Source organism: Gadus morhua, chromosome 23, assembly GCF_902167405.1.
Source record: "Gadus morhua chromosome 23, gadMor3.0, whole genome shotgun sequence".
In the NCBI taxonomy this organism is placed as follows: Eukaryota; Metazoa; Chordata; class Actinopteri; order Gadiformes; family Gadidae; genus Gadus; species Gadus morhua.
In genome coordinates this window covers 7,059,167-7,086,709 of record NC_044070.1, presented here as the reverse complement: position 1 = coordinate 7,086,709, position 27,543 = coordinate 7,059,167, and the positions used below count along the sequence as shown (strand labels likewise).

General features: G+C 45.2%; 2 protein-coding genes across 18 annotated transcripts in view; both read right to left on the bottom strand.

Moving 5' to 3' along the window:
- Positions 1-10,123: 10,123 nt before the first annotated feature.
- LOC115537515 (B-cell receptor CD22-like) lies at positions 10,124-15,528 on the bottom strand. The gene is made up of 7 exons (XM_030349493.1): positions 14,294-15,528; positions 13,922-14,140; positions 12,322-12,582; positions 11,847-12,101; positions 11,647-11,740; positions 11,502-11,562; positions 10,124-10,642 (listed from the first exon to the last, which is right to left on the bottom strand). Exons 1-7 carry the CDS (start codon positions 14,736-14,738, stop codon positions 10,631-10,633), a joined length of 1,347 nt encoding a protein of 448 aa, XP_030205353.1. The 5' UTR covers positions 14,739-15,528; the 3' UTR covers positions 10,124-10,630.
- A 5,819-nt stretch (positions 15,529-21,347) lies between these two features.
- Positions 21,348-27,543, bottom strand: part of LOC115537376 (sialoadhesin-like) — a 30,071-nt gene continuing 23,875 nt past the window's right edge. For 14 of the 17 annotated variants that reach the window (XM_030349269.1, XM_030349260.1, XM_030349264.1 and 11 more), the window contains 8 exons: positions 27,318-27,536; positions 26,422-26,688; positions 25,996-26,256; positions 25,560-25,814; positions 25,364-25,478; positions 25,225-25,285; positions 22,615-22,803; positions 21,348-22,520 (listed from right to left, as the gene is read on the bottom strand). In XM_030349269.1, the coding sequence (XP_030205129.1) occupies positions 22,482-22,520; positions 22,615-22,803; positions 25,225-25,285; positions 25,364-25,478; positions 25,560-25,814; positions 25,996-26,256; positions 26,422-26,688; positions 27,318-27,536 (1,406 nt within the window). In that variant the 3' untranslated portion in view covers positions 21,348-22,481. The remainder of the gene's footprint in view (positions 22,521-22,614; positions 22,804-25,224; positions 25,286-25,363; positions 25,479-25,559; positions 25,815-25,995; positions 26,257-26,421; positions 26,689-27,317; positions 27,537-27,543) is intronic. The other 3 variants (XM_030349273.1, XM_030349274.1, XM_030349275.1) reach the window with 2 other exon arrangements.

Genomic DNA, 27,543 nt, shown 5'->3' with positions numbered 1-27,543 from the left:
CTCGATTTTTTTGTCCCATAATTCTTCTCAATTTATTTCTCTTATCAACATGGTGAAGTGCATCGGCTTGCCTTGTGCAAATGATTTTTTATTGATAACAACATTGGCATATACACTGATCAAAACAGGACGATACAAAAAAAGAGCCTATAGTGCAATTAAACGACTGCTTTGAACAAATGTCATTTGAACATAGCAGTCAGGCTACTGCTTCGTTTTGAGCCAAAGAAAAAAAAAAAAAATATATATATATTTTTTTTTTATATAAAATAATTGCGTTAATCGCGCGATAAAAAAATTAACGCCGTTAAATTTGGTTTGCGTTAACGCCGTTAATAACGCGTTTAACTGACAGCTCTATACAAAACATTAAACAGCTGAAAGTTTATCACCTCATATATATCATTGACCTATATCAAATATAAAACAGAGCCAATAATATATCCCTGTGGGATCTGTGACGACCCTGGTGAGTCTTTGACTCCACCCTTTGCTTTGACTCCACCCTTTGCTTTGACTCCACCCTGGCTGTTTGGTTTGCCTGTTTTCCCTCTCTCTTAATAGGTGATGCAGTTCAGGTGTGCCGGGTTTGGCAGCAGGTTAAAAGCCTGCAGTTGCGACAGTCAAGGGCGCTCCCTCCTCCCGGCGTGTTGGTTTTCGTTGTCCTTTGTTTGGTTACACATAGACTGACTTTGCTTGACACTTTTGGATTACTTACATTTAACTGATTTACACCACACTTCTTTATCTTTAATTAATTTCATTCTCTGTAAAATTATCTTACTTTAATAAATTCTTTATTATTGCAAAACGGCGTGGTCTCCCCCATTTCATGTTCATGCTAGAGCCAGCATGTGACATATGGGGGCTCGTCCGGGATCGATTTTCCAAAATTTGGTAAGGTAACTTGATTGAAGTACGCTTTGTTTTGACTTGGCTGTATAGTTGAATTGGCTTTTGGATTGTACTGACGGGAATAAATTGCCTGTGCAGTCAAATTATCAGAAAATGGGGAGACACAAGTTAACTTTGTATTTGGTAAATGATAATTTAGTGTTTTGGTGTTCATTGAGATTTCGTTGTTAATTTGGTTTGATAGTGGTTTGCATTGGTTGATTTGCCGAGGAGGAGGAGTGCCATTTGGGAGGCTACCTGCGGTTTCTGACGTTTGCGTTGCAGGTAGGCGAATTGGGTGCAGGTGTAGTGGTAACTGTAGGGGGGTGGTAGATTAGATTCTACCGGAGCACACGTGAACCCTCGCTAGGAATAGAGCGCTTACCGCTGTTGGTTGTTTTGTTTTTTTTATTTTGGTGTTTGTTATTTTTGGTGTGTCGAACGCGCTGGGGTTGCTTGCAACTCAATTGCATGAGGGCACACTGAAGACTAGTTAGGAAAGAGCTAGGGCCGTGGTCTGGAGTTAGATGCGGGGCTTCTCTAGTCTGGGGGGGGAAAGGGGTTGGTACACCTGCATTCAGTTGCCGGCTGCGCTATACACTGTCGCGTAATAGCCGTCAGCTTATTGGTCTCCCAACATTGAAGCATGACGTGGCAGCGTTTGTCAAAACATGTCATACTTGTCAAATCGTTGGTAAGCCGAATCAGTCCATCAAGCCAGCGCCCCTACATCCAATTCCAGCAGTGGGTCAGCCATTCGAACGTCTATTGATAGATTGTGTTGGTCCACTGCCTCCATCGAAGTCTGGTTCAATGCATTTGTTGACCGTAATGTGCCAAACTACGAGATATCCGGCGGCCTTTCCGATGAGTATTAATACGAAGTCCATTGTTAAAGCTCTTTCTCAATTTATTTCAGTATTTGGTATTCCCCAAGTAATCAAATCGGATCGTGGCAGCAATTTCACCTCGAAAATGTTTGCGGAGGTTTTGACACAGCTTCGAGGGAAGCATAAAACGAGTAGCGCATACCATCCTCAAAGCCAAGGTGCTCTCGAGCGATTTCACTCGACCTTAAAGTCTTTGCTGCGTGCATATTGTTCAGAGCTACAGCGAGATTGGGAAGAAGGCCTCCCGTGGTTGCTGTTAGCAGCACGGGAAGTGTCACAGGACAGTTTGGGTTTTAGCCCAAATTAGTTGGTTGGTATGGAGATGATTTGGTCGGTATGGAGATGATTTGGTCGTCCTCAGTCCGTAGTCCGTAGTTCGTAGTCCGTAGTTCTTGGTTCGTAGTCCGTAGGTTCTTGGTTCTCAGTCCGTAGTCCGTAGGTCCGTAGTCCGTAGCTCCGTAGTTCTTGGTTCGTAGTCCGTAGGTTCTTAGTTCGTAGTCCGTAGGTTCTTAGTTCTTAGTTCGTAGTCCGTAGAAGTGATTATGTGCATACCTTCACTAATTTCTCTCCTCTCTTGTCTCTATGCCCCTGTCCCTCTTAGATTACTTTTCCAGGGCCCGGAATTGCTGTGGGTCAGGAGGTTGGGTGACTGATTGTGCGTGAGGAGTGGTGAGAGTGTGTGTATGGGGGGGTTCCTAGTTGATCCGGTAGGAGTGTTGATGTAACTGGTGTTGGTTGAGGGGATGGGTAGTGCTTATGTGTTTTGGGGTTTGTTATTTTTGATACCATAAGTGCAGAATCCCACTTGGGTGGGCTTCTGTCTTAAGGGGGGGGATGTGACGACCCTGGTGAGTCTTTGACTCCACCCTTTGCTTTGACTCCACCCTGGCTGTTTGGTTTGCCTGTTTTCCCTCTCTCTTAATAGGTGATGCAGTTCAGGTGTGCCGGGTTTGGCAGCAGGTTAAAAGCCTGCAGTCGCAACAGTCAAGGGCGCTCCCTCCTCCCGGCGTGTTGGTTTTCGTTGTCCTTTGTTTGGTTACACATAGACTGTCGAGTAATAGCCTAGTCTATCGTATTACCAATTTTAGAGACCAATAAAAGAATTGTCACAATATCCATCCGAGCGCTTGCTAGTCAACAACATTCATAGTATAAAATGGATTTGGATAAATTTTATGCGTCTCCATCTGAGTCACTGTTTGATAAGTTCACAAAGGAACAGTTAAGGAAAGTGGCTGAACATTATCAATTGACTGATCTGCCGAGAGATCTTAAAAAAGAGGTCCTAAAAAATCGGCTTAGATCTGTGTTAGTAGAGAGGTCCATTATGGAGGTGATTCCAAGTGGGACTAATCCAAATGGCTCAGATGAAGTGTTCATTTCTGATAAAAATGCGGTTAGTTTTGAGCAACAGATGCAGCTTTTAAAATTACAGATGGAACAAAAGCGGTTTGAGGCAGCAGAACGTGAACATCAACGTGAGAAAGATCGCGAAATGGAACTAAAACGTCTTAAAGTGTTTTAGAACAGAAGCGTTTAAACATAGAGCTAGAAATGGAAAAAATGAAACGACAGGAAAGACAGGAAGAAAGGGAAAGTGAGCTGCAGAGAGAAAGGTTAAGATTGGTGGCAGAGGGAAAGATGCGGGATACTGTTAATGAGGATTCTGGTTCTGGCATAGGGGGAAACATCTCAAGTATGTTAAAGTTTTTACCCAAATTTAATGACCGAGACCCTGACATTTTTTTCTCTCTATTTGAGGGAATTGCGGCAGAGCGAGATTGGAGTGATTTGGAGCGCACCTTGCTTCTCCAAACAGTTCTTTCGGGGCGCGCTCAGGACGCCTACGTTGCGTTATCAGTGACCGAGCGAAAATCATACCAGTCTGTCAAAAACGCTGTGTTGAGGGTTTATGAACAGGTGCCAGAGTTTTACAGGCAGCGATTTAGAAACTGGAGGAAGGCTGACAGACAAACATACTCTGAGGTTGCCAGAGATCTGGTTGGTTATTTTGTTCGCTGGTGTTCAGCTGTTAATGTAGAAACATTTGAACAATTAGGTGATTTGGTAGTCTTGGAGCAGTTCAAGAACATTGTCCCAGAACATCTTGCTACGTTTATCAATGAGCACAAGGTTAAAACGGCCGCAGAGGCTGCCATTCTCTCGGACGAATATGCGTTGACTCATAAGGGTAGAAGTAAGGACTATGTCCAGAATAGGCATGTTAATCACACTCGAGATGACCGTCGGACAAATGGGTACAATAGTGGGCCTGCGGCTAAACAAGATTTCTCAAATCGAAATAAAACTGACCCTGAGAAGTGTAGTTATTGCCTTGAACGTGGTCACTGGAAGATAAATTGTCCTTCGCTTCTGAGTAAAAATAGAAATAAGTCCAACTTCAGCAGACCGAACTCCGCGAAGGGGCAGGGCTGCGCAGCACCTGTCCACCAGTTTAACCGGAAGATTTCTCAGGTGAACGGAGACCAACCAGAGGGCACGGCTTCTGAAGGAGGTAAAGGCTGTGAGGTGCTTGACCATCCCGTAGAAGGCCCGTGTTTGTCGGAGTCTGCTGTGGGGGACGTGGGTGAAGGCTATGACCCATTTATTACGGATGGTTTTATTTCATTTGTGGGTAGCTTTGATAAAAAGCCAGTAAAGATTCTGCGAGATACGGGTGCTACCGAAACGTTTGTGTTGGAGTCCGTTTTGCCATTCTCGGCTCAGACAAGCACTGGGACTGTTGTCCTAATTAGAGGAATGGGAATGCATACCATGTCTGTTCCCCTCCACAAGATCGAACTTAGTTCTGAGCTTGTGCAGGGTGAAGTAATTGTAGGCGTACGTCCTGCGTTGCCTGTACCAGGAGTGCATGTCATTTTGGGGAACGTATTGGCAAGGGATCGTGTCTGGCCGAGTGGGCCAGCATTACCGGTAGTGACAGCCGATCCGACCAGGTTTGTGGAACAAGACGAGTGCGCTGCAGAATTTCCTGAAGTGTTCACTGCTTGCGCGGTGACACGGGCAAACAGTCGTGCACAGGCGGTGGAGGGTTCGAGTGGAAAAAAACATGTATATCCACAAATACCAAATTTGCCATCAGCTTTAGATCGTGATGAGTTTATTCGGGCTCAGGAAGAGGATGATGGGTTAATGGAATTACGGGATGGGGCTTTGACAGGGGAAAAGCTGAAAAGCGCAGACAGCGGATATTTTAAGCATGAAGGGTTGCTTGTGCGTAAGTTCGTGTTTTTTAAGGATGATCTAATTGAAACTTTATTGCAAATTGTTGTGCCAATGAAGTACAGGGAACAAGTGTTGCAGACAGCACACGGGGAGGGGGCTGGACATTTCGGGGTGAGTAAGACGTATGATCGGCTACTACAGCATTTCTATTGGCCTCGATTGAAGCGTGACGTGGCAGCGTTTGTCAAAACATGTCATACTTGTCAAATCGTTGGTAAGCCGAATCAGTCTATCAAGCCAGCGCCCCTACATCCAATTCCAGCAGTGGGTCAGCCATTCGAACGTCTATTGATGGATTGTGTGGGTCCACTGCCTCCATCGAAGTCTGGTTCAATGCATTTGTTGACCGTAATGTGCCAAACTACGAGATATCCGGCGGCCTTTCCGATGAGGAGTATTAATACGAAGTCCATTGTTAAAGCTCTTTCTCAATTTATTTCAGTATTTGGTATTCCCCAAGTAATCAAATCGGATCGTGGCAGCAATTTCACCTCGAAAATGTTTGCGGAGGTTTTGACACAGCTTCGAGTGAAGCATAAAACGAGTAGCGCATACCATCCTCAAAGCCAAGGTGCTCTCGAGCGATTTCACTCGACCTTAAAGTCTTTGCTGCGTGCATATTGTTCAGAGCTACAGCGAGATTGGGAAGAAGGCCTCCCGTGGTTGCTGTTAGCAGCACGGGAAGTGTCACAGGACAGTTTGGGTTTTAGCCCAAATGAGTTGGTCTTTGCACACAAGGTTCGCGGTCCATTGTCCGTGTTAAAGGATGGCTTGCAGGAGTCAGATCCGCCGGTTAATCTTATTGATTACGTGCATGGGTTCCGCCGCAGGTTATTCTTGGCCGGGCGGTGCGCAAAGAAGAACATGGCAAATGCTCAGTCTCGCATGAAGGACATTTTTGATCGACGAGCAGAGAGTAGACTGTTTCGTCCGGGGGATCAGGTATTGGCGTTGTTGCCAATCCCGGGCTCACCGTTTCGTGCAAAATTTTCTGGCCCGTATGAAATTGTTCGCCAAGTCACGGAACAAGACTATGTAATAGCAACACCAAATCGTAGGAAGTCTTCTCAGCTTTGTCACGTCAATTTGTTAAAACCATATTATTCTCCATCATCCAGGAGTGACATGACTGGAGATAACGTGGGGTCTGCTGCGCTGGCAGTCGGGGGTGCAGTGTCGTCTTCTCCTATGGTGGCAGCTGATGGGGAAGATGAAGGTGCCCCTGATGACTGTGTGTTATTGCCACGTCTAAAAAATTCAGAAATGCTAGACAATCTTGATGGCCTGTTGGGTCATATGTCTGAGAAGCAGAGGAATGAGCTAAAATCATTGATTTTATCTTTTTCGTCTTTATTTTCTGATGTTCCAACGTGCACCAATGTGATGGAGCACGACATAGACATCGGGGATGCTGCGCCAATTAGGCAGCGTTTCTACCGCGTCCCACCAGCCAAACAGAAGATTCTGGAGACTGAGGTCCAGTATTTGATCGATAATGGGCTGGCAAAACCGTCGTACTCCAGTTGGGCGTCACCGTGCTTGCTGGTAGCAAAACCCGACAACACCTTTAGATTCTGCACTGATTACCGCAAGGTCAATACGGTAACTAAGCCTGACTCTTTTCCACTTCCTCGGTTAGAGGACTGTATAGACCGTGTGGGGGCTGCGAAGTACGTTACAAAATTAGATCTTCTTAAAGGGTATTATCAGATCCCGCTAACAGCGCGCGCACAGGAGGTATCTGCTTTTGTCACTCCGTCTGGCTTATACACATACAATGTGATGAGTTTTGGTTTGCGAAATGCGCCCTCTAGCTTCCAGCGTCTTATGAATTATGTAACGTCTGGGCTGGAGGGGTGTGCAGTTTATCTGGACGATGTTGTGACAGTGGGTGATACCTGGGCCTTACATTTGTCACGATTGGCGGCGTTGTTTGAGAGGCTCCAGGCAGCTAACCTAACGGTCAATTTAGCTAAATGTGAATTTGCGAAGGCTACAGTGACCTATCTGGGGAAGGTGGTAGGACAAGGAGAGGTACGGCCAGTGCGGCCCAAGGTAATGGCAATAGACAATTTTCCACCGCCTGTAAAGGAGTTGATGCGCTTCTTAGGCATGGTGGGATATTATCGAAGTTTCTGTTTTAATTTTTCAACAGTGGTTGCACCCCTCACAAATTTGTTAAAAGGGAAAGCTCAGTTTGTCTGGACTGATGAGTGCCAAGGGGCTTTTGAGAATGTAAAATTGTTGCTTAGCACTGCACCGGTCCTGGCGGCACCCCGGCTTGACTGTCCGTTTAAAATCCAGGTGGATGCCAGCCAGGTCGGGGCTGGCGCAGTGCTTTTACAAACAGATGATCAGGAAGTCGATCGTCCAGTGTCTTATTTTTCAAAAAAGTTCAATCAACATCAGTTGAATTACTCAACGATTGAAAAAGAGGCGCTGGCCCTTGTGTGGGCTCTGCAGCACTTCAATGTGTATGTAGGTGGAGGGGTTGTTCCTGTGGTTGTCTTTTCGGATCACAATCCATTGACTTTTCTGCACCAATTACAGAATCCAAATCAGCGCCTGATGCGTTGGGCGTTGTTTTTACAACCCTACGATCTACAAATTCGCCACATTAAAGGCGTGGACAATGTAATGGCGGATGCGTTGTCTCGCGCCCCGGATGGGGTGCAATAAGTGATTGTGTGCATACCTTCACTAATTTCTCTCCTCTCTTGTCTCTATGCCCCTGTCCCTCTTAGATTACTTTTTCAGGGCCCGGAATTGCTGTGGGTAAGGACGTTGGGTGACTGGTGAGCGTGAGGAGTGGTGAGTGTGTGTTTAGGGGGGGTTTCTGGTTGACCCGGTAGGAGTGTTGATGTAACTGGTGTTGGTTGAGGGGATTGGTAGGGCTTATGTGTTTTGGGGTTTGTTATTTTTGATAAGTGCAGAATCCCACTTGGGTGGGCTTCTGTCTTAAGGGGGGGGATGTGACGACCCTGGTGAGTCTTTGACTCCACCCTTTGCTTTGACTCCACCCTTTGCTTTGACTCCACCCTGGCTGTTTGGTTTGCCTGTTTTCCCTCTCTCTTAATAGGTGATGCAGTTCAGGTGTGCCGGGTTTGGCAGCAGGTTAAAAGCCTGCAGTCGCGACAGTCAAGGGCGCTCCCTCCTCCCGGCGTGTTGGTTTTCGTTGTCCTTTGTTTGGTTACACATAGACTGACTTTGCTTGACACTTTTGGGTTACTTACATTTAACTGATTTACACCACACTTCTTTATCTTTAATTAATTTCATTCTCTGTAAAATTATCTTACTTTAATAAATTCTTTATTATTGCAAAACGGCGTGGTCTCCCCCATTTCATGTTCATGCTAGAGCCAGCATGTGACAGATCCCACAAGTCAACTCTCTGAAATCCAGTCTTGGGCAAGTAACTTTAAAAAAGAAATAAGTTACAGCTAATAGTTACTTCTCCCGAAAATTACTCAGTTACAAATTATAAAAGTTACTAGTTACTGTGCAAAGTAGCTATTGCGTAAATCCTCAAATGTGTCAAAGAATTTGGACCCCACCTCCACCCTCCTTTAACGGAATTTAAAATACATTTGTATGTTGAATTATTCTCTTTTGGATTATTTGGGTTTGCCATTCCTGTTTCTCATTGACTCACTTGTGAAATTATGTGTCAGACTATGGGCCCTATCTTGCATCCGGCGCAATTGACTTAATCACTAGCGCATGTGTCGTTGCTAGTTTGCAACTGCCGCAGAGCGTTCTTTTCCCTCCTGCGCCACGCGTCGGTAAATTAGGGAATGATCTTGCGCCCCAAGGGGCGGTTGGGCGAAAGGAAGGCGTGTTCTGGCGCAAACGTACCCTGGTGCTATTTTGACGTTTCAGAAACCACTTGCGCCACAAGTTTAAAGTCAGTGGCGCGTTGTTCAGATGCTATTTTAAGGACGCATGCCCAATGTTGCTTGTGCACCTCGCGCATACACTTTGCTTCTCTCATCTACCTAGCCACACATTCTTGGTAAATTATTTGGGAAAGAACAGCTGATACAGCGGTAATAATTTGTACTTTTAAATCAATGCATCTGCAAACACCGTACAGCAAACACATATTTTCTTGACACAGACATCGTGTACATGCCCATAACTTTTAGGATTGATGGGTATTTGATCGTGAGAAAACATTGTTTTACCGCGAGTGTTAAAAAGAATGAATGAATGCGGGCGCGCGTGTGTGTATGTGTAACACACACACGCGCGCGTGTGTGTATGTGTAACACACACACACGCGCGCGTGTGTGCGTCCATCTGTTTAAACACACGCAAACTAAACACGTAACGCAAAACAGTCCATGGCAATGTATATTAACGGGGGGACACATGCATATTAGGAACACAAGTCGATAACGATAATGCATACAATACTGATAAGAAACAATGTTTATAATGTATTGCGTACATCATTAAATAGAACCACAGTTACCGCATATCATATGTTATATCATATACGTTTTCTTTGCCGAAATAAATTTAACGACTCGGCATTTCTGAAGTTGTGGAAGAAAACCTTATTCCACGTATGAATTAGGCCATATTATTTGTCCATAAACTAAGCCATTTGCAGTTTGAAATTCATGTGCATCTGTCTCATCGGAGACTGCAGTCGCGCTGTCAAAATATCAACTCGTCAGATTAAATTGCGCTCATGGCTCTTAAAGGGGAAGGGAGATGGCACTCTCATTGGTTTGTTGCCCGTTACGCCCGAACCACACCCACGGGTAATTAGGCTACTTCAGACCAACCCTTTTTAGATATGCGCAAGGCGCAGGTCATTTTTCGCGCCGGTAAACTAGCGAAATCGCCGTAGAACCGCCCACAAAGCTACTTGCGCTTGGTGCTTCTCACTTGCGTTTCAGACCGTTAAAATAGGGCCCTATGCGTGCTTTCGAACATGTGTTAACAACACCCGCCCAACTCTACATCTGATTGGCTTACCATGAAATTTGACTCTACCTCAGCCCATCTTAATCATTAATGTGTTTGTCTCGTGCCCACTAACCAAAGAAAAACAGTAAAGATAGAGAGAGATCTAGATGGTCTAATGCAAAAGACAGCTTTAATTACAGTAATGCACCAAATTTTTTCGAAGTAACGGTAACAGCATAATAATGATGGGAAGAGTAGTCAAGAAACGAACGCCGTTAGTAACGCCATTATTTTTAACTATGTTATTCCCATCACTGCTGACATCTTATACTATCTCTACTACCTTGCACACCATCATCTATCCGTCAAACAGGATTTAAATCAGATTTAATGTTGGACTTAGCCTTAAACATTCTAAGTGAATCAGCAAAATGATGCAGCCTACTGTATCAAAAGCCTTCGGTAGGTCTAAAAGGGCCATTCCAGTGGGATTGCTTTGAGCAGTGATTTCCGTACTGTCCCAATCAACCCCGCAGGAAGTCCATCTAGGACAATGGCCTTGTCTTGGCTCATCGAGCGTAACAAGCTGGCAAGTTCATTATCAGCTGTTTCACCCAGCTCAAAGCCTTTTCTTCTGTCCTGGTAGAAACTCTCAATGCCAGAGTGTTCATATTTGTGGCTTATGGGCAACTCTGAAACAAAGGGAAAACCGCATTAGTGAAAAAAAGTGATGAGCCACCATTGTAATATTTACATTTATCAGGAGATGTCAGGGTGTGGTAAGCAGTAAACCTGCTCTACCTCTGAGCTACTGCGACCCGAAACTAATCCTGCCCCCTTAATGTGTGAATTTCTCAATCTTTTGGGGAGCTCTTCAAGGAACATTATACTGATTTTTTCTTTGTTCCTGCAGCACTCTCAGGATTTTTAAGGGGCCAAAAGTGATCTCTAATGCTAACGCTAAAAATGATGCTTTATCTGTACACAAGAGTGTTGTCGCATAATCAGTTGTTAAACTCAAACAACTGAATGAACTTCACAAGGGCAACTACCAGAGAGCTTGCTGGAGTTTTCACATTTGTAACAAAATCCCCAGGTAATATACACAAGCTTCCTGTAAGAACATTAGGATCGCTAAGTAAGATAAACTCTTCCTGTTAAAATACATTATGACTGCAGCAATCGGACTCTTACCACTTTTATAAGTCAGTGTGTTTGGGAGCTGTTTAGAACACTCATACTGTTTGGGAGGTCTATATCAAACTCCTACTAAAATAGGATTTGTTTAAAGCTGAAAAATGTAAATATATGTTTTATCCAGTTCAGAATTGTCCAAACTAGGCAGAGGGTTTAACTTCACATTATTTATGAAAGAAACAGACACTAGGATGTACAGTCTCTTCTGACATCAGGTCTTGAGCAACAGAGGATGACACTTACAAATAAATAACTAGAAGTTTCTTGTGTGGTCTTGTGTTGTGGCCTCAGGTAAGTTCCTCTGTGTGTCTTAGTAAAGGATGGGTTAGTAATAAATGGCTTCCTGTGTCTCACCTCCTCCACGGTATCTGGCCTTCCTCCCTGTCCACATGCTTTACTGGAGGCCCTCTTTCTTCTGGAGAAGAGAACAGAGAGGTGAAGAAGCAACCAGAGGAGAGAAGGAATTTGAAATGAGAAACAGAGAGGGAGAATATCTCACCTCATCCAGAGGAAGATGATGAGATGTATGGTCACCACGAAGACACCAATGGATGCTACAGCTACTATTGCTTTCTGTGATGATGAGGATGTCACTGGAATATAGTCAGTGGATTACAAACACTGATAACAAACTGCAACATAAATTGTCCAATGTTTAACTGTGTGACTGTCTGGAAGGTGTGCCTTTTAAGTGAACACCTTTAATAAACAAAAAGGTGGAATTATGCTGTCCAATTGCGTTATGAGCTTGGCAGTAATAGTTTCCTCCAAGATCCAAAATGATGAAAGTGAAAGTGTAGTTCTGTCCTGATAATTTCACAGAGATGTCATGTTCCTTGAACCAGGTATAGTTAGCTGCTGGGTTAGCATCACTGCTGCAGCTCAGAGTCACTGAACTGCCCTCCTCTAATTCACCTGAGGGACTCACGGTCACTGTCGGGGAATTTGGAGCGTCTGTAATGCACCCAAATGATCAATATTCCTCCTCAAGTTACAAAACGGTGTATAGCATACAACTGCAATGCCAGTATAATACACTATACTGTTTAAACTAACAAAATACAATAGTTATTAATTAGTAATAGTGTTTTACAGGCATACAGCAATACAGGAACATCAGCTAAATATTCGGATAAGCAAAGATGTTTACATATTAGACAGATTTTCAACTCACAGTGGACATCCATGAATATCGAGTTAGAGCTCAGATGTCCATATTTGTTCTCTGCATGACAGCGGTACGTTCCTCTGTCTTCAGGGTGGACTGAGGGGAAGGTATGAGGTTGACTTGGTTCCCAGAGCAGAGGTTGGTTGTTCTTGAACCAGGTGTACTCAGCTGCTGGGTTGGCATCACTGCTGCAGCTCAGAGTCACTGAACTGCCCTCCTCTATTTCACCAGAGGGACTTGAATACACAGATGTGTGTTGAGGCCCATCTGGAGACACATAGAAAGATGTAAAAACAGCATTAACATTTTTATTCATCACAGATTATTGATAACGAAAATCACAAAATGGAGAAGTTTTGGGGTTCATTGCACAATGAATTCACTGGTGACTAATTTGGACAAGATTCAATAAAGATCAAACTAGATGTTTTCCATAGCTCAGTCTAAATTAGAAAGTTTAATTGTCCATAGTCTGTAGACAGGATACTTCGAAAGACGAACTGTGGTCCCTGGTTAATTTCAGGGAATATTAAAAAGAACAATATCGTGAGTGTGTATGCCCGCTATAGGTCAAGTTGAGGATAAAGGTGTGCCGAAATGAGGACTGGAGAACGAGGGGTTACGGTGCTTGCGCATACCATCATTGACCACAAACGCAAACGCAAACATGAACGTGAATGTGATGCCTGGCGTGATCCTGAACTAACAATACAAAATAGTTTCATACCTTTTACCTTTTTAACATTTTTTTTAAAAATAAATCATCAACCTTATTTGATCAACATCTCTTGGACCCTATTTTCGAGTCGGATAACGAGACACCGGTATTCCTCCGAAGTGTTGAGAACGTACAATCAATGGCTTGTCAATGAGACACAAGCGAAACATCGAGGTTAAGCCAATACACTATCCATTCTTTCTTCTATTTTCTTACAAAAACGTGCACAAAGCAAACCGAAAAATGGCGATGTTAAGGGAAGTGGGAACCGGGAAAGATGATTGCCGGGAATGATGTAGTTAGCAGACCAATCACAGCCCTTGATGCTGCGTCGCCCTGACGCAAGGTTAAAACTTTTGGGAGGCGTATGTCAGGCCCTTGTGGTGGACGCAAGGAGGGTCGGCATGGATGTAATGGGTCCGTAAAGCCCCTTGCGTTCCGTTGATGTCCAACCATAACTTTACCTTTACCTTTACGGACACACCTGTCCGCCATGACTCACGGAGCCAAGACTTTTGTTTTTCTTCTTTTGTGTTGGGAGCTTCCCAACACATCTTATTCTTTGTGTTAAATAAACTGGCCTTTTATGGCTTTAAAGATAGAGGTGTGTCCTGATTTGGGGGAGGCGGGGCAATTACACAGCCGGGTTGTCACAGTCTGTAAGTATGTCATCTGTATATCCCTAGGACAGGTCATCTGATCCACTTCACGCATACAGCTCGGCATGCATATTGCTGAGAGCTGAGGAAGTGAAGTGTTGACTACTCGAGAAAGCTGCAGGCATCAATACAGACGGCCAAGCAATTGGCCCGTTCTGAGCAGGCATGTTTTGAATGGGCTCTGCACTAATTCATAGTAACATGTCAGTGTATAGCGGAGTGCACTTACACACTAAAGGAGAGCGGAGATGTTCGTATCCTTCAACAGCACATGAGAAGCTGTCTCCAGACTGAATGTAGGCCCTGTAGTTCACTCCCTGTCCTAAATTCTGTCCATTCCTGAACCAGATGTAGGGAGGGTCACCAGCTAGACCACACATACTGTGACACTCCAGCTCTGCCCTGGTAGGGTCGTTAGGGTCAGAAAAGGACACCTTCACCTGGAGATCTGGGTGTGAGAACAAATTGTGCAAAATTATTCTATATAACACAGTACACAATGGACACACAACCACACACACACACACACACACACACACACACACACACACACACACACAATGTCAACACACCCACACACACATTGGTAATCCAAGTTTACCTGTAACAGATAACTTCACTTGAGGGACTGGAGTTGGTTGATTTATTGCAAACCTAAATTTGTAGACAGCAGAGTCACTATGTCTCAGGTCTCTGATTCTCAGGGTACATGCTCCATGACATCTGGACCAGCACCTGATCCTTTCACAGCTGTATACAACACGACCTCTGTAGTTTGTATCGTGTTCCAGATCAACTGGCTGATACTTGTCTCCTTTAGAAAACCACAGTGTTGTGACTGTGGTAGGGCGGTACTGTACGTCGTCAGGGTAGTCAAAAGTGCAGCTGATGTCAGCCGTTGATCCTCTTAAACCACAGACATTACTAGTTGAGTACGTAACTCTCCAGTCATCATTACCCTGAAGCACTGTGAAAAAACAAACACATCTCATCTGAGAATTAACAAGACACAGAGGTTCACCTGATGAACAGATCAGAAGATACATAAAGAGATGGAGGCTGGTGGGTGGACATGGAAACTACAGATACATGCTGACCACTGAGCTGTGAGAGGAACACTCCAGAACAACATGTGACACCAATGGAGTAGCCAAGGGGGGTATCAAGTTCAACCCCTCCCCTGAAATACCGAAATCTACACTACACTAACTGAACAACATACACTAACAGTTGAGGAATTATGGTAGTGTAGGCTGCTAGGCTGTGTTTAGTGACTATAAGCTTTGCTATAACTTAGAAGTGGGGACAAGGAATGTAGAGTAGAGGAGGAGAGGAGAGGAGGCAAGGAAAGGATTTGGGACATGGAGAGGAAGTTGGATTAGTGGCAAGGAGACAAGGTAACGAGAGGAGAAGAGTAAAGGTATAGCAGAGAGCAAACAAGGAAACCAGAGGAGACAAGAAGATGAGAGAAGACAAGGAGAGGAGAGGTAAGCAGGAGATAGGAGAGAGGACAGGAAATGGCATGCCGTGTCTACAATTACATTGAAAAGTAATTCCAACATCACAGCAGAAGATCGATATGCCATGTCTGAATCATCATTTACAGAATAAATAGGGGAAAACTGTGGCTTTTGACATTTATCTTTTTTCAAAAAGGATTAAAGTAACTAAATTAACTATCCGATGTTGTAAATATCGGTTTGCAGAGGAACACGGTAACGGTCAACAAATCTAAGATGCAAATATATATTCATTCAAATATGAAATACGAGTATTGTGATCTTAAAATCAGTTCAGTGAAGTGGTATTTTCCAATGACTAATGAACAATAACTGAAAAATACTTATATTTACACTATAATAATAATAATAATAATAATAAATTTTATTTATAATGCACTTTATATTCAAGAATCTCAAAGTGCTTCAGAGAAAAAAATACCAAAAAACTATTAAAAAGGGGGAACCTCAAAGAAAGTTTAGCTAAATGCTCTTTTAAAGAGATGGGTTTTGAGGTTCCGTTTAAAAAGAGCTGTAGTCTGTGGAGCCCTCAGGTGGTCAGGGAGGGCGTTCCATAGTCTAGGGGCAGCAGCAGAAAAGGCCCGATCCCCCATGGTGCACAGCTTCGTATGTCGGGTTTGGAGGGTGTGAGTGGATCCTGAACGGAGTGTACGTGAGTTTGTCGGCGGGGTGAGGAGTTCCTGAAGGTAGAGGGGGGCAAGTCCGTGAAGGCACTGGTGGGTGAGGAGGGAGACCTTGTACTCAATTCTGAGTGAGACAGGGAGCCAGTGCAGTGATTTCAGGATGGGGGTGGTGTGGTCATGCTTGCGCACCCTCATCAGGACCCTGGCAGCACTGTTTTGAATGTATTGGAGCCTCTGGATGCTCTTGCCAGGGATCCCAATGAGGAGTGCATTGCAGTAGTCCAACTATACTAATATTCTATCTTCAACGTAAATGTTCACAATGTAAATTAACCAACCTTGTACTGACAGAAGGAAAGCTAGAAATTCTCTTGCTGCTGATGTTAAATTCATAGTGAGTCCACAAAATAAAACACATCTGCAGGTCGAAAACACGATTAAAAAGTTGATAGAGGGAAAACTCTATGAATTTGATTAGATAACAATATAAATAACAGTAAAGCGTTACTGTAGAGGAGGAAGCTGGTCTGACTTCTAGTCTGTGGTTCCATTTCATGCAGTGAGCTGAACAGACACCAAACAACAGTGACAGACTTCCTTCCTCTTCCCTCCTTGATTCGCAGCAGAATGAACAGAAGGGAACTGCAGGGCCTATCGTAGAAAAACGATATTTTTTTCTTATATTTTATCTTCAGCTATTTTATTATCTTTTTGTTAATCTTCTGTCCTTCTTCTCCTTACTCTCACACACGCAGGCAGGCAGGTTAACATATGCACACACAAACACAGACAGACAGACACACACACACACACACACACACACACGCACACACACACACATACCATTGTGTTTCATATATTCCCCATTAGTATAGTCTGGTTCAATTCATATAACTTTATTTTTCCATTAGGAACTATATATGTGGAGGAGCAGCAGGGTGTATCCATACTCAACAGTACACACAATAAACAAACACATGCACACACACACACACCATCAGCCCACACTAGACATGGTAGATAAAAAAAATCCTTGCTAAGCCTAGTGAATAAATAGTAGTAACTCCATAGTGGAGGATAAATAAATCTCATCTCATCTCATTTTCGTCCGCTTATCCGGGGTCGGGTCGCGGGGGGAGCAGCTCAAGCAGGGGGCCCCAGACTTCCCTTTCCCGGGCCACATCGACCAACTCTGACGGGGGGATCCCGAGGCGTTCCCAGGCCAGTGTTGAGATATAATCTCTCCACCTAGTCCTGGGTCTTTCCCGAGGTCTCCTCCCCACTGGACGTGCCTGAAACACCTCCCAAGGAAGGCGCCCAGTGGGCATCCTTACCAGATGCCCGAACCACCTCAGCTGACTCCTTTCTAAGTAAAGGAGCAGCGGCTCTAATCCAAGTTCCTCACGGATGGCTGAGCTTCTCACCCTATCCCTAAGGGAGACGCCAGCCACCCTTCTGAGAAAACTCATCTCGGCCGCTTGTACCCGCGATCTCGTCCTTTCGGTCATCACCCAGCCCTCATGACCATAGGTGAGGATAGGAACGAAGATCGACCGGTAGATCGAGAGCTTTGCCTTGCGGCTCAGCTCTCTTTTCGTTACAACGGTGCGGTAAAGCGAACGCAATACCGCCCCCGCTGCTCCGATTCTCCGGCCAATCTCACGCTCCATAGTACCCTCACTCGCGAACAAGACCCCGAGGTACTTGAACTCCTTCACTTGGGCTAAGGACTCATTTCCTACCCGGAGTAAGCAATCCATCGGTTTCCTGCTAAGAGTCATGGCCTCAGATTTAGCGGTGCTGATCCTCATCCCAGCCGCTTCACACTCGGCCGCCAGCCGATCCAGTGAGTGCTGAAGGTCACAGGCCGATGATCCAATGAGGACCACATCATCTGCAAAAAGCAGTGACGAGATCCTCAGACAACCGAACTGCAACCCCTCCCCAGCACGACTACGCCTCGATATCCTGTCCATGTATATCACAAACAGGATTGGTGACAAGGCGCAGCCCTGGCGGAGACCAGCACCCACTGAGAACGAAACTGACTGGCTGCCGAGGACGCGAACACAGCTCTCGCTTTGGGAGTACAGGGATTGGATGGCCCTGAGGATAGACCCCCTTACCCCATACTCCCGCAGCACCTCCCACAGTTTCTCCCGGGGGACCCGGTCATACGCCTTCTCCAGATCCACAAAACACATGTAGACCGGATGGGCATACTCCCAGGCCCCCTCCAGGATCCTTGTGAGAGTAAAGAGCTGGTCCGTAGTTCCACGTCCGGGGCGAAAACCGCATTGTTCCTCTTCAATCTGAGGTTCGACAATCGGCCGAACCCTCCTTTCCAGCACCTTGGAGTAGACTTTACCAGGGAGGCTGAGAAGTGTGATGCCCCGGTAATTGGCACACACTCTCTGGTCCCCCTTTTTGAACAGGGGAACCACCACCCCGGTTTGCCACTCCTTTGGCACTGTACCTGACTCCCACGCGATGTTGAATAGGCGTGTCAACCATGACAGCCCCTCAACACCCAGAGCCTTTAGCATTTCTGGCTGGATCTCATCAATCCCTGGGGCTTTGCCACTGCGGAGATGTTTGACTACCTCAGTGACCTCCACCAGGGAAATTGACGACGAAACACCATCAACCTCGAGCTCTGCCTCCAACATAAAGGGCATGTTATTCGGATTCAGGAGTTCCTCAAAGTGTTCCTTCCAACGTCCGACGACCTCCTCAGTTGAGGTCTACAGAGTCCCATCCTTACTGTACACAGCTTGTATGGTTCCCCATTTCCCCCTCCTGAGGTGCCGGATAGTCTTCCAGAAACACTTTGGTGCCGACCGAAAGTCCTTCTCCATGGCCTCTCCGAACTTCTCCCACACCCGCTGCTTAGCCTCCGACACGGCAGCAGCTGCAGCCCTTCGGGCCTGTCGGTACCCTGCAACCGAGTCAGGAGTCCTCCAGGATATCATATCCCGGAAGGCCTCCTTCTTCAATCGGACGGCTTCCCTGACCACCGGTGTCCACCACGGTGTCCGAGGGTTACCGCCCCTTGAGGAGCCTAAGACCCTGAGGCCACAGCTAGCCACCGCAGCTTCAGCAATGGAGGCTTTGAACAACGCCCACTCCGGCTCAATGCCCCCAACCTCCACAGGAATGCCAGAAAAACTCTGCCGGAGGTGTGAGTTGAGGATTCCTAGGACGGGGGCCTCCTCCAGACGTTCCCATTTCACCCGCACTACTCGTTTGGGCTTACCAGGTCTATCCGGAAATTTCCCCCATTCCCTGATCCAACTCACAACCAGATGGTGGTCGGTTGACAGTTCCGCCCCTCTCTTTACCCTAGTGTCCAAAACATGCGGCCTCAGATCAGATGACACAATCACAAAATCGATCATTGATCTTCGGCCTAGGGTACTCTGGTACCAGGTACACTTATGAGCACCCTTATGTTCGAACATGGTGTTTGTTATGGATAATCCATGACTAGCACAGAAGTCCAATAACAAACGACCGCTCGGGTTTAGATCAGGGAGGCCGTTCCTCCCCACCACGCCTCTCCAGGTGTCTCCATCGTTGCCCACGTGGGCGTTGAAGTCACCCAGCAGAACTACGGAGTCCCCTACTGGAGCCCCATACAGGACTCCATTCAGGGTCTCCAAGAAGGCCGAGTACTCTGAGCTGCTGTTTGGTGCATACGCACAAACAACAGTCAGAGTTTTCCCCCCTACAACCCTTAGGCGCAGGGAGGCGACCCTCTCGTCTACCGGGGTAAACTCCAACACCGCAGCGCTCAGCCGGGGATTTATGAGTATCCCCACACCCGCCCGGCGCCTCACGCCCTTGGCAACTCCGGAGAAGAATAGAGTCCAACCCTTATCCAGGAGTACGGTACCAGAGCTGAGACTGTGCGTGGAGGTAAGCCCCACCAGATCTAACTGATAGCGCTCCACCTCCCTCACAAGCTCCGGTTCCTTTCCCCACAGCGAGGTGACGTTCCACGTCCCCAGAGCCAGCTTCTGCCGCCCGGGTCTGGTCCGTCGTGACCCCTGACCTTCGCTGCCACCCATGTGGCTGCGCACCCGACCCCAACGGGTCTTCCCACAGGTGGTGGGCCCATGGGATGAAGAGAGGGGAGGTGCCACGTAGTTTGTTCGGGCTGTGCCCGACCGGGCTGTGCCCGACCGGGCTCCGTGGCAAACCCGGCCACCAGGGGCTCGCCATCGAGCCCTCCGTCTGGGCCAGGCTCCAGACGGGGGCCCCGGGCTTCCTCCAGGCCGGGTCACATCTCCTCTTCTTACGTTATTCATTGAGGATTTTTGAGCCATTCTTAGTCTGGCCCCTCACCTGAGACCACTCTGCCATGAGAGACCCTACCAGGAGCACAAGGCTCCAGACAACACAGCCCTCAGGTTCACAGGGACACGCAAACCTCTCCACCACGTTAAGGTGACGGTTCCAGGAGAGGGGATAAATAAATAAAGAACAAAAAAAGATTAAAGACTAAAGGTACGGCCACACTGAACGCGTCACGTGCGTAACGCTTGATCATTGTGTGTCACAAAAATGGTTCAACCCGCCTACGCGTGACGCTTGCACAGAAGCACATGGCGGACATCTTATTCTTTATTCTGGGTTGAAATAGTAACATAGAAACGCCATTAAAAGTGTTTATGTAAACATTTTTAGCGAGAAATGTGCATTTTACTTTCATAAGGTTTGCACGCTAAATGTGAAGGATGTTTGGTTTGATAGTTATGACGAAGGGAAGGGAGAGGGGGCCTTACGGAAGTCTATTATTAGTTATTTTGTTTTGGTGATGTTGAGATCAAGGCAGTTCCGCCTGCACCAGTCTGGTGGCCAGCTCAGACTCTAACTCATCTGATGAGTTGGTATTGTCAATATAAAGAATACTTGATGCATGTAATGTCTGTGTTTGTGCTTCTGCAGTCGTTGGTGTAGACTCTACACCAACAACTGTCTATTATCTATAGTATAGATAATAGATTTATTATGTACAGTTGAGGGGTAATCAGCTCAGACTCTATTGTTTAGAAATTTGAGGAGGAAGCTAATCGATTCTAGTTCATCATGCAGTAAACTGAGCCAAATAAATGGAAAGAACAAACAAAGAAAAGGCATCAGAATTAACATAATGCCTGGGAACTAAGTAAAAAAAGTCCATTTAGTCTAACTTAATATATATACTTGTACGTTCATGCAAACAGACTAGTAATTATTTGTTTGTACCTGACATGTTTCGACCACTTCCTGCAGTCTTCTTCAGAAGCGTCAGATGTTGCATGAACATACAAGTTAATGCCTGGAAACTACTGTGACTAGAACATTCAACAACATGTTTGTGGTTGTACTACGTGCACCATAGTGTTTCATAGTTTCCTCTTAGGTCTAGTCTGGTAACTTGAGTCTTACCTCTCATAGGGTTACTGTCCCCAGGGTGTGGTACAGCACAATTCTAATGGTTTATTCTTTTACAAAAAATGTTGTGAAGTGAAGTGATGAACATTTTATTTTTTGTCTGTTTATTATTGCATACCTAAACCCAACTTAATGTAGACATGTGTTATAAGTTATAAGTTTCTCTTGTCAGTTCTGTTGTTAGGATATGTGCGATCTGCTTGTTGTTGCTTTTGAAATGACAGATGCTTTTGAAAACAGCCGGACTTGCTCCGGTGACGGTAGTTAGCCTAGCCACCTAAACAGGTATGACAAATTGATAACAGAGATTTAGAGCTATAGTCTATGACTACAGAGGCAGGTCCCTATATCTACCATGGGGTGGCACTGTAGCCTATGGCTCGGCAATGTGATGGAGATGAGGCTGATGAAGAACAGCGTTAGGTGTTGGAATCTCGGACCGATTATTCGGGATCTCATGACACTCAATGAGTGGTGGGAGTGAAATGAGAACTGTGCCGTCCAGTGACTCGATTTCAAATCCTTCTGCCCTCTTGCCGGATGTTTCTATGATGCCAGAGCAAGTTCTGAGATAGTACGGGAATGGTTTGCTCTTCACACTGAACAGCCTGAAGAACTCTGGTCTTGCTAATGAGCGATTGCTCTGGTAATTCATGATTACATAGGCTTTGATGGGCATGCCCTTTGAACCTTTGGGATAGAGCTTTGCGAGACAAATCTTTGAGCATGAGCGGCTCCACTGGCCTGGACTGCAAACTTCTGTGCAGCTTGCTCCAACGAAAGCCATAACAGGATCATCTTCTCCCTAAAGCTGCTGTCACACCGCCGCGCGGCTACTCACCGCCTCCATTCATTTCAATGAGGGAAGGGCGGCAGAGGGGAGGCGGTTACAAAAGCGGCTGAAAACCAGGAAACGGTTGCCGCCCACGTGAACACGCACAGATTTTGCCCTACCGCTCAGCTTTCCCCTTGTTGAAACGTTCGGCGGCAGACGCCAGGCGGCAGCAGCTGCAGCAGCAGCAGTAGCAGCCGCTATGGAAAACGCCTGGCCCTTCACACCGCCGCACTGAACCCTCCGGCAGCGAGGCGGTGTGCAAGCACCTTTAGATGATCTCAAATCGAATAAATGAGACACTTTACTCAGTCCCATTGTTTAAATCCTGCTGGGGCTACTGGTTCACACTCTGGGGTGTTGATTTGACGTTGCTTACAACTCCCACCTCCCATCTCGGTCTGGTCCTGGTCCCTGAAAGAAGACAGAGGAGATATGAAGTCAAGTCTCCCTGTAAAGCAGATCTATTGGGTTGATTGCCTTGAGTTGATTGCCTTGAGTAAAGGACCTCATCTGTCTGATCTGATTGGACACGGGAGCCAGCCAACCAGCGAGTCACTTCCTGGTTCTCTGAGTGAGAGGTGTGGACGATGGCACAGTGACGGCCATCCTGCTCTTCTATTGGTTCTCTCTGTGCTGCATGAGCCAAGCGATTGGTCAGAGCTGAGATGTTTTCATAGACAGGAACATGAAGTAGCTGATGGAGAGTGAGGAGTACATTTAGAAAACACTTTACAATTCCTGAAGACGGTCATCTTGATATTTGAAATCCTAGAAATCCTAGTTCACTCATTTGTCACATCACGCATAGACTACTGCAACGCCCTCCTCACCGGACTCCCCACCAAACTCATCAACAGACTGCAGATCATTCAGAACTCAGCCGCCCGGATCATCACCCGCACCAAATCATCTGACCACATCACCCCTGTCCTCATCCAACTTCACTGGCTCCCAGTACACTACCGCATCCAATACAAAACCCTACTCCTCACCTACAAAGCTCTCCACAACCTAGCCCCCAGTTACCTCTGCGACCTTCTCCAAGAATACACTCCCTCCCGCTCCCTCCGCTCAACCTCTGCTGGACTACTATTTATCCCCACATCACGACTCACTACAATGGGTGCCCGGTCATTCAGCTGTTCAGCACCCAGGCTCTGGAACTCCCTCCCCCCACACATAAAACAGTCAGACACCATTACAACCTTCATGTCACAACTCAAAACTCACCTGTTCAAACTCGCACACAACGTCTAACTGATCACTGTTTTGATTGTTTGTTTGTTTTGTTTTGTCTTGTTTTTGTTTTATTTTTTTATTTATTATATTTACTTATTTATATATATTTTTTTTTTCCACAACGTCTTGTTTTTTAAACCAGTTATGATGACTATATGCTCTGTAAGGTGACCTTGGGTGTCTTGAAAGGCGCCTCTAAATTAAATGTATTATTATTATTATTATCTAGAGACCCTTGTTGGTGACTAGAGGTCCCACCTTGCCGGCTCTTTACTGCCTCACTTCAAGTCATTCCTAAAAAGTTTGCTCCAACTGTGGATATATTAAAAAAAAACTGTCTTTCAACAACATCTTCATTTGCTTCTTTAAAACAAGATTAAACATCAATAATTTGACAGATCAAGCTCCTCATTCTGCTCACCTACAGAAGTCTCACCAGATTCCATTTTTTCCTCTGGATCTCACCCTAGAAATCACACTTTGAACAAACATCACTCTGTCAAGTCATGACTCTTAAATCCAAGATTATGTTCATGAATTCCACTGAAGTTATGGTCTTTTCCAGCTCTCTGCTGGGGCTCTGTTTCGTGTACAGTGGATAAGGGACATTAGGTTTGGATATGATACTTAGCGGTAACTTATTCTTACAAATTTCTTTGACAAAATGGATTCTGTTTTACCCAGATGTGGAGTCAACTTTTTGTCTATTTCTGACAGAGGCCAGTTCCTTCTCTGATGTGCCCTGAATCCTTAACTCTTACCAGCAAGGCTTCTGCATAAAGAAGCAACTTGCGCTCAACTGCCCTATCATATCATTGACATGAATCAAATATAAAAGAGGACCAAGGATTTATCCCTGGGGGACCCCACAAGTCAACTCACTGGCCCCTTATACCATCTCTCTGACCTGACCCATAATCATATATACGTCAAATACCCTTATAACCACTCTCTTGATTTATCCCTTTGGCCTGAACATTTTAAGTAAATGAACAAAGTTGCATTGTCTACTGTATCAAAAGCCTTGGGTAGATCTAACAGGACCACTCCAGTGTAACTGCCTCTGTTGCCTCCCATCATTATATCATTATAAACAAGGTCAGTGTAATGTGCCTTCCTGAACCAGACTGTGGACATATAGTCTGAGCTGACTTGCTGTCATGTTCAAAACTTTCAATAATAGTGACCATTATATCCAGAGCTAAAAGGAAACTCTGAGACAAAAACAAGGCAGGAAGTGTTGAAGTGATAAGCCAACTTCATAATGCTGAAATACCATCTGTGTTTGAACTGACAAATATCAATTTTATCTTTAATTTAGTAGATCAAATTGAAGCTCATTTGCCTTAACACTTTGCATAGTCTCCGGGGCTGATACAAATGTTGATTAACTGCATCTTTATGAAAGCAAGCTTAGTTTTAAATATTGGCTGATTTCTAAGGTTCCGTACTGATCATAATCTTGCAAAGTTTTTCACATTTGTTTGAAACCTTATGATCGCCAAGTAAGATACACTCTTCCTGGTAAAAACATTAGGCTTGACCAGTAAGAAACACACTCTTTCAAAAAAATCATTATGACTGCAGCATCAGTCTCTTTACACTTTTAAAATAACGCTGTTTGGGAGGTCTATAGTACACATCTACTAAAATGGGCTTTGTTTCAGGCAGTTAAATGTCATGACTTTTTTTATGAAAACACAGACACTGTGATGTACAGTCTCTCCTGACCACAGGTCTAGAGAAACAGAAAAGGACACTTTCTTAGAAAAAAACTAGAAGTCTCTTGTGTGGTCTTGTGTTGTGGCCTCAGGCAATTTCCACTGTGTGTCTTAGTAAAGGATGGGTTAGTAATAAATGGCTTCCTGTGTCTCACCTCCTCCACGGTATCTGGCCTTCCTCCCTGTCCACATGCCTTTCTGGCGGCCCTCTTTCTTCTGGAGAAGCGAGAGAGAGATGATGAAGTCACAGGAGAGAGAAGGAATGTGAAACGATAAAGATAGAGAATATCTCACCTCATCCAGAGGAAGACGAGAAGGAGTACGGTGGCCAGGAAGACAACGATGGTTCTCACTGCTACTGTTGTTGTCCATGATGATGATGTCACCACTTTCAAACACTGAACACAAACTGCAACATAAATAGGCCAATGTTAAACTGGGTGCCAGTGACTGTGTGGAAGGTGTGTGTGTCTTTCAAATTACCAATTACCTGTAATTAACAAAAAGGGGGAACTATGAAGTCCGATTGCATTATGAGCTTGGCAGAAATAGTTTCCTCCGAGCACAGATGTGATATTAGTGATGGTGTAGTTCTGTCTTGATCCTTTCACTGAGTCTTCATGTTCCCTGAACCAGGTGTAGTTAGCTGCTGGGTTGGCATCACTGCTGCAGCTCAGAGTCACTGAACTGCCCTCCTCTATTTCACCAGAGGGACTCATGGTCCGTGAGGGGGTCTTTGGAGCGTCTGTTGGGAACACAAAATAACAATATCCATCCTGAAGTTATGAAATCTTGTTTAGCAGCCACCGCAATACCAGGATGATAAGCAAGTCATTACAGGCATGCAATAATACATGAATACCCGCTCTACATTTTAAAGACCAGATATAGAAAATATGTTTACAGACATTAGATTTTCAACTCACACTGGACATCTAAAAATAGCGAGTTAGAGCTCAGATGTCCATATTTGTTCTCTGCCTGACAGTGGTACGTTCCTCTGTCTTCAGGGCGGACTGAGGGGAAGGTATGACGTTGACTTGGTCCCCAGAGCAGAGGTTGGTTGTTCTTGAACCAGGTGTACTCAGCTGCTGGGTTGGCATCACTGCTGCAGCTCAGAGTCACTGAACTGCCCTCCACTATCTGACCAGAGGGACTCGATAACACAGATGTTTGTTTAGGCCCATCTGGAGACACAGAGAAACATATATTATATTCATGACCGTATTATTGATAATAAAAATCACAAAGAAGCTTTTTGGTTTTGCATGATGTATTTACTGATGTGGACAAGATTCATATATTTATTTTATATCATCTGTAATATGATGCAAAATATGTGTTTTACTCACATTTTACAGTAACATAGATTGACTCAGATTTTGTCCTTAGCTCAGTCTGAACTAGACAATAGTATTGTCCAGAGTCTGAAGACAGGATGCTTCCAAAGTGGAGCTGTGGTCCCTGCATCAACTCTCTGGAGGAATAATCTGTAATAACCTTGAACCAGGTGTAGGTAGCTGCTGGGTTGGCCTCACTGCTGCAGCTCAGAGTCACTGAACGGCCCTCCTCTATTTCACCAGAGGGACTCACGGTCACTGAGGGGGTCTTTGGAGCGTCTGTTAATAATTTGATTTCATTATTATATAAAATGCCAGCAGAAAAAATGCAGATAAAGTGAGGAACATATTTGGGCTATGTATGTATGTATGTATGTATGTATGTATGTATGTATGTATGTATGTATGTATGTATGTATGTATGTATGTATGTATGTATGTATGTATGTATGTATGTCCTCTGTATATCTCTAGGACTGTTCATCTGATCTAATGCAGTGTTGACTTATTTGGACACAAGGGACGTTCAATATGAACAGACTTTGAACTAAGCTGGGCAGCAGTGGGGCAGGGCTTCAGGGATGTCACTGTACTTGTATTCTGGATATTAACTGTTCTTTTAGTCTAACAATCATTAGAACATTCTCTGTATATCTGCATGTCCTTCAGTTTTCTCGAACACTGTTCGTTCGATCGACTTCCTCCTGGCGGGCATATTACTTTGAACACAGGAAGTGCTGTTTCGATTCGACAAGAAAGCTGCAGGCCGCAATACCGAAGGCCAAGCATACGCCCGTTCTGAACAGGGCACATTTTGAACGGGCTCTGCACTAGTTGTTCATAGTAATGTGAAGTTCAGGTCCATTAGATCTGGCATCATGTCAGTGTGCACTGTGGAGTGGACTTACACAATGAAGTTGATCGGAGATGTTCGTATCCTTCAACAGCACACAAATAGCTGTTTCCAGACAGAATGTTGGCCCTGTAGTTCACTCCCTGTCCTACATACAGTCCATTCCTGAACCAGATGTAGGGAGGGTCACCAGCTAGACCACATATACTGTGACACTCCAGTTCTGCCAAGGTAAGAATGGTAGGGTAAGGAAAGGACACCTTCACCTGGAGATCTGGATG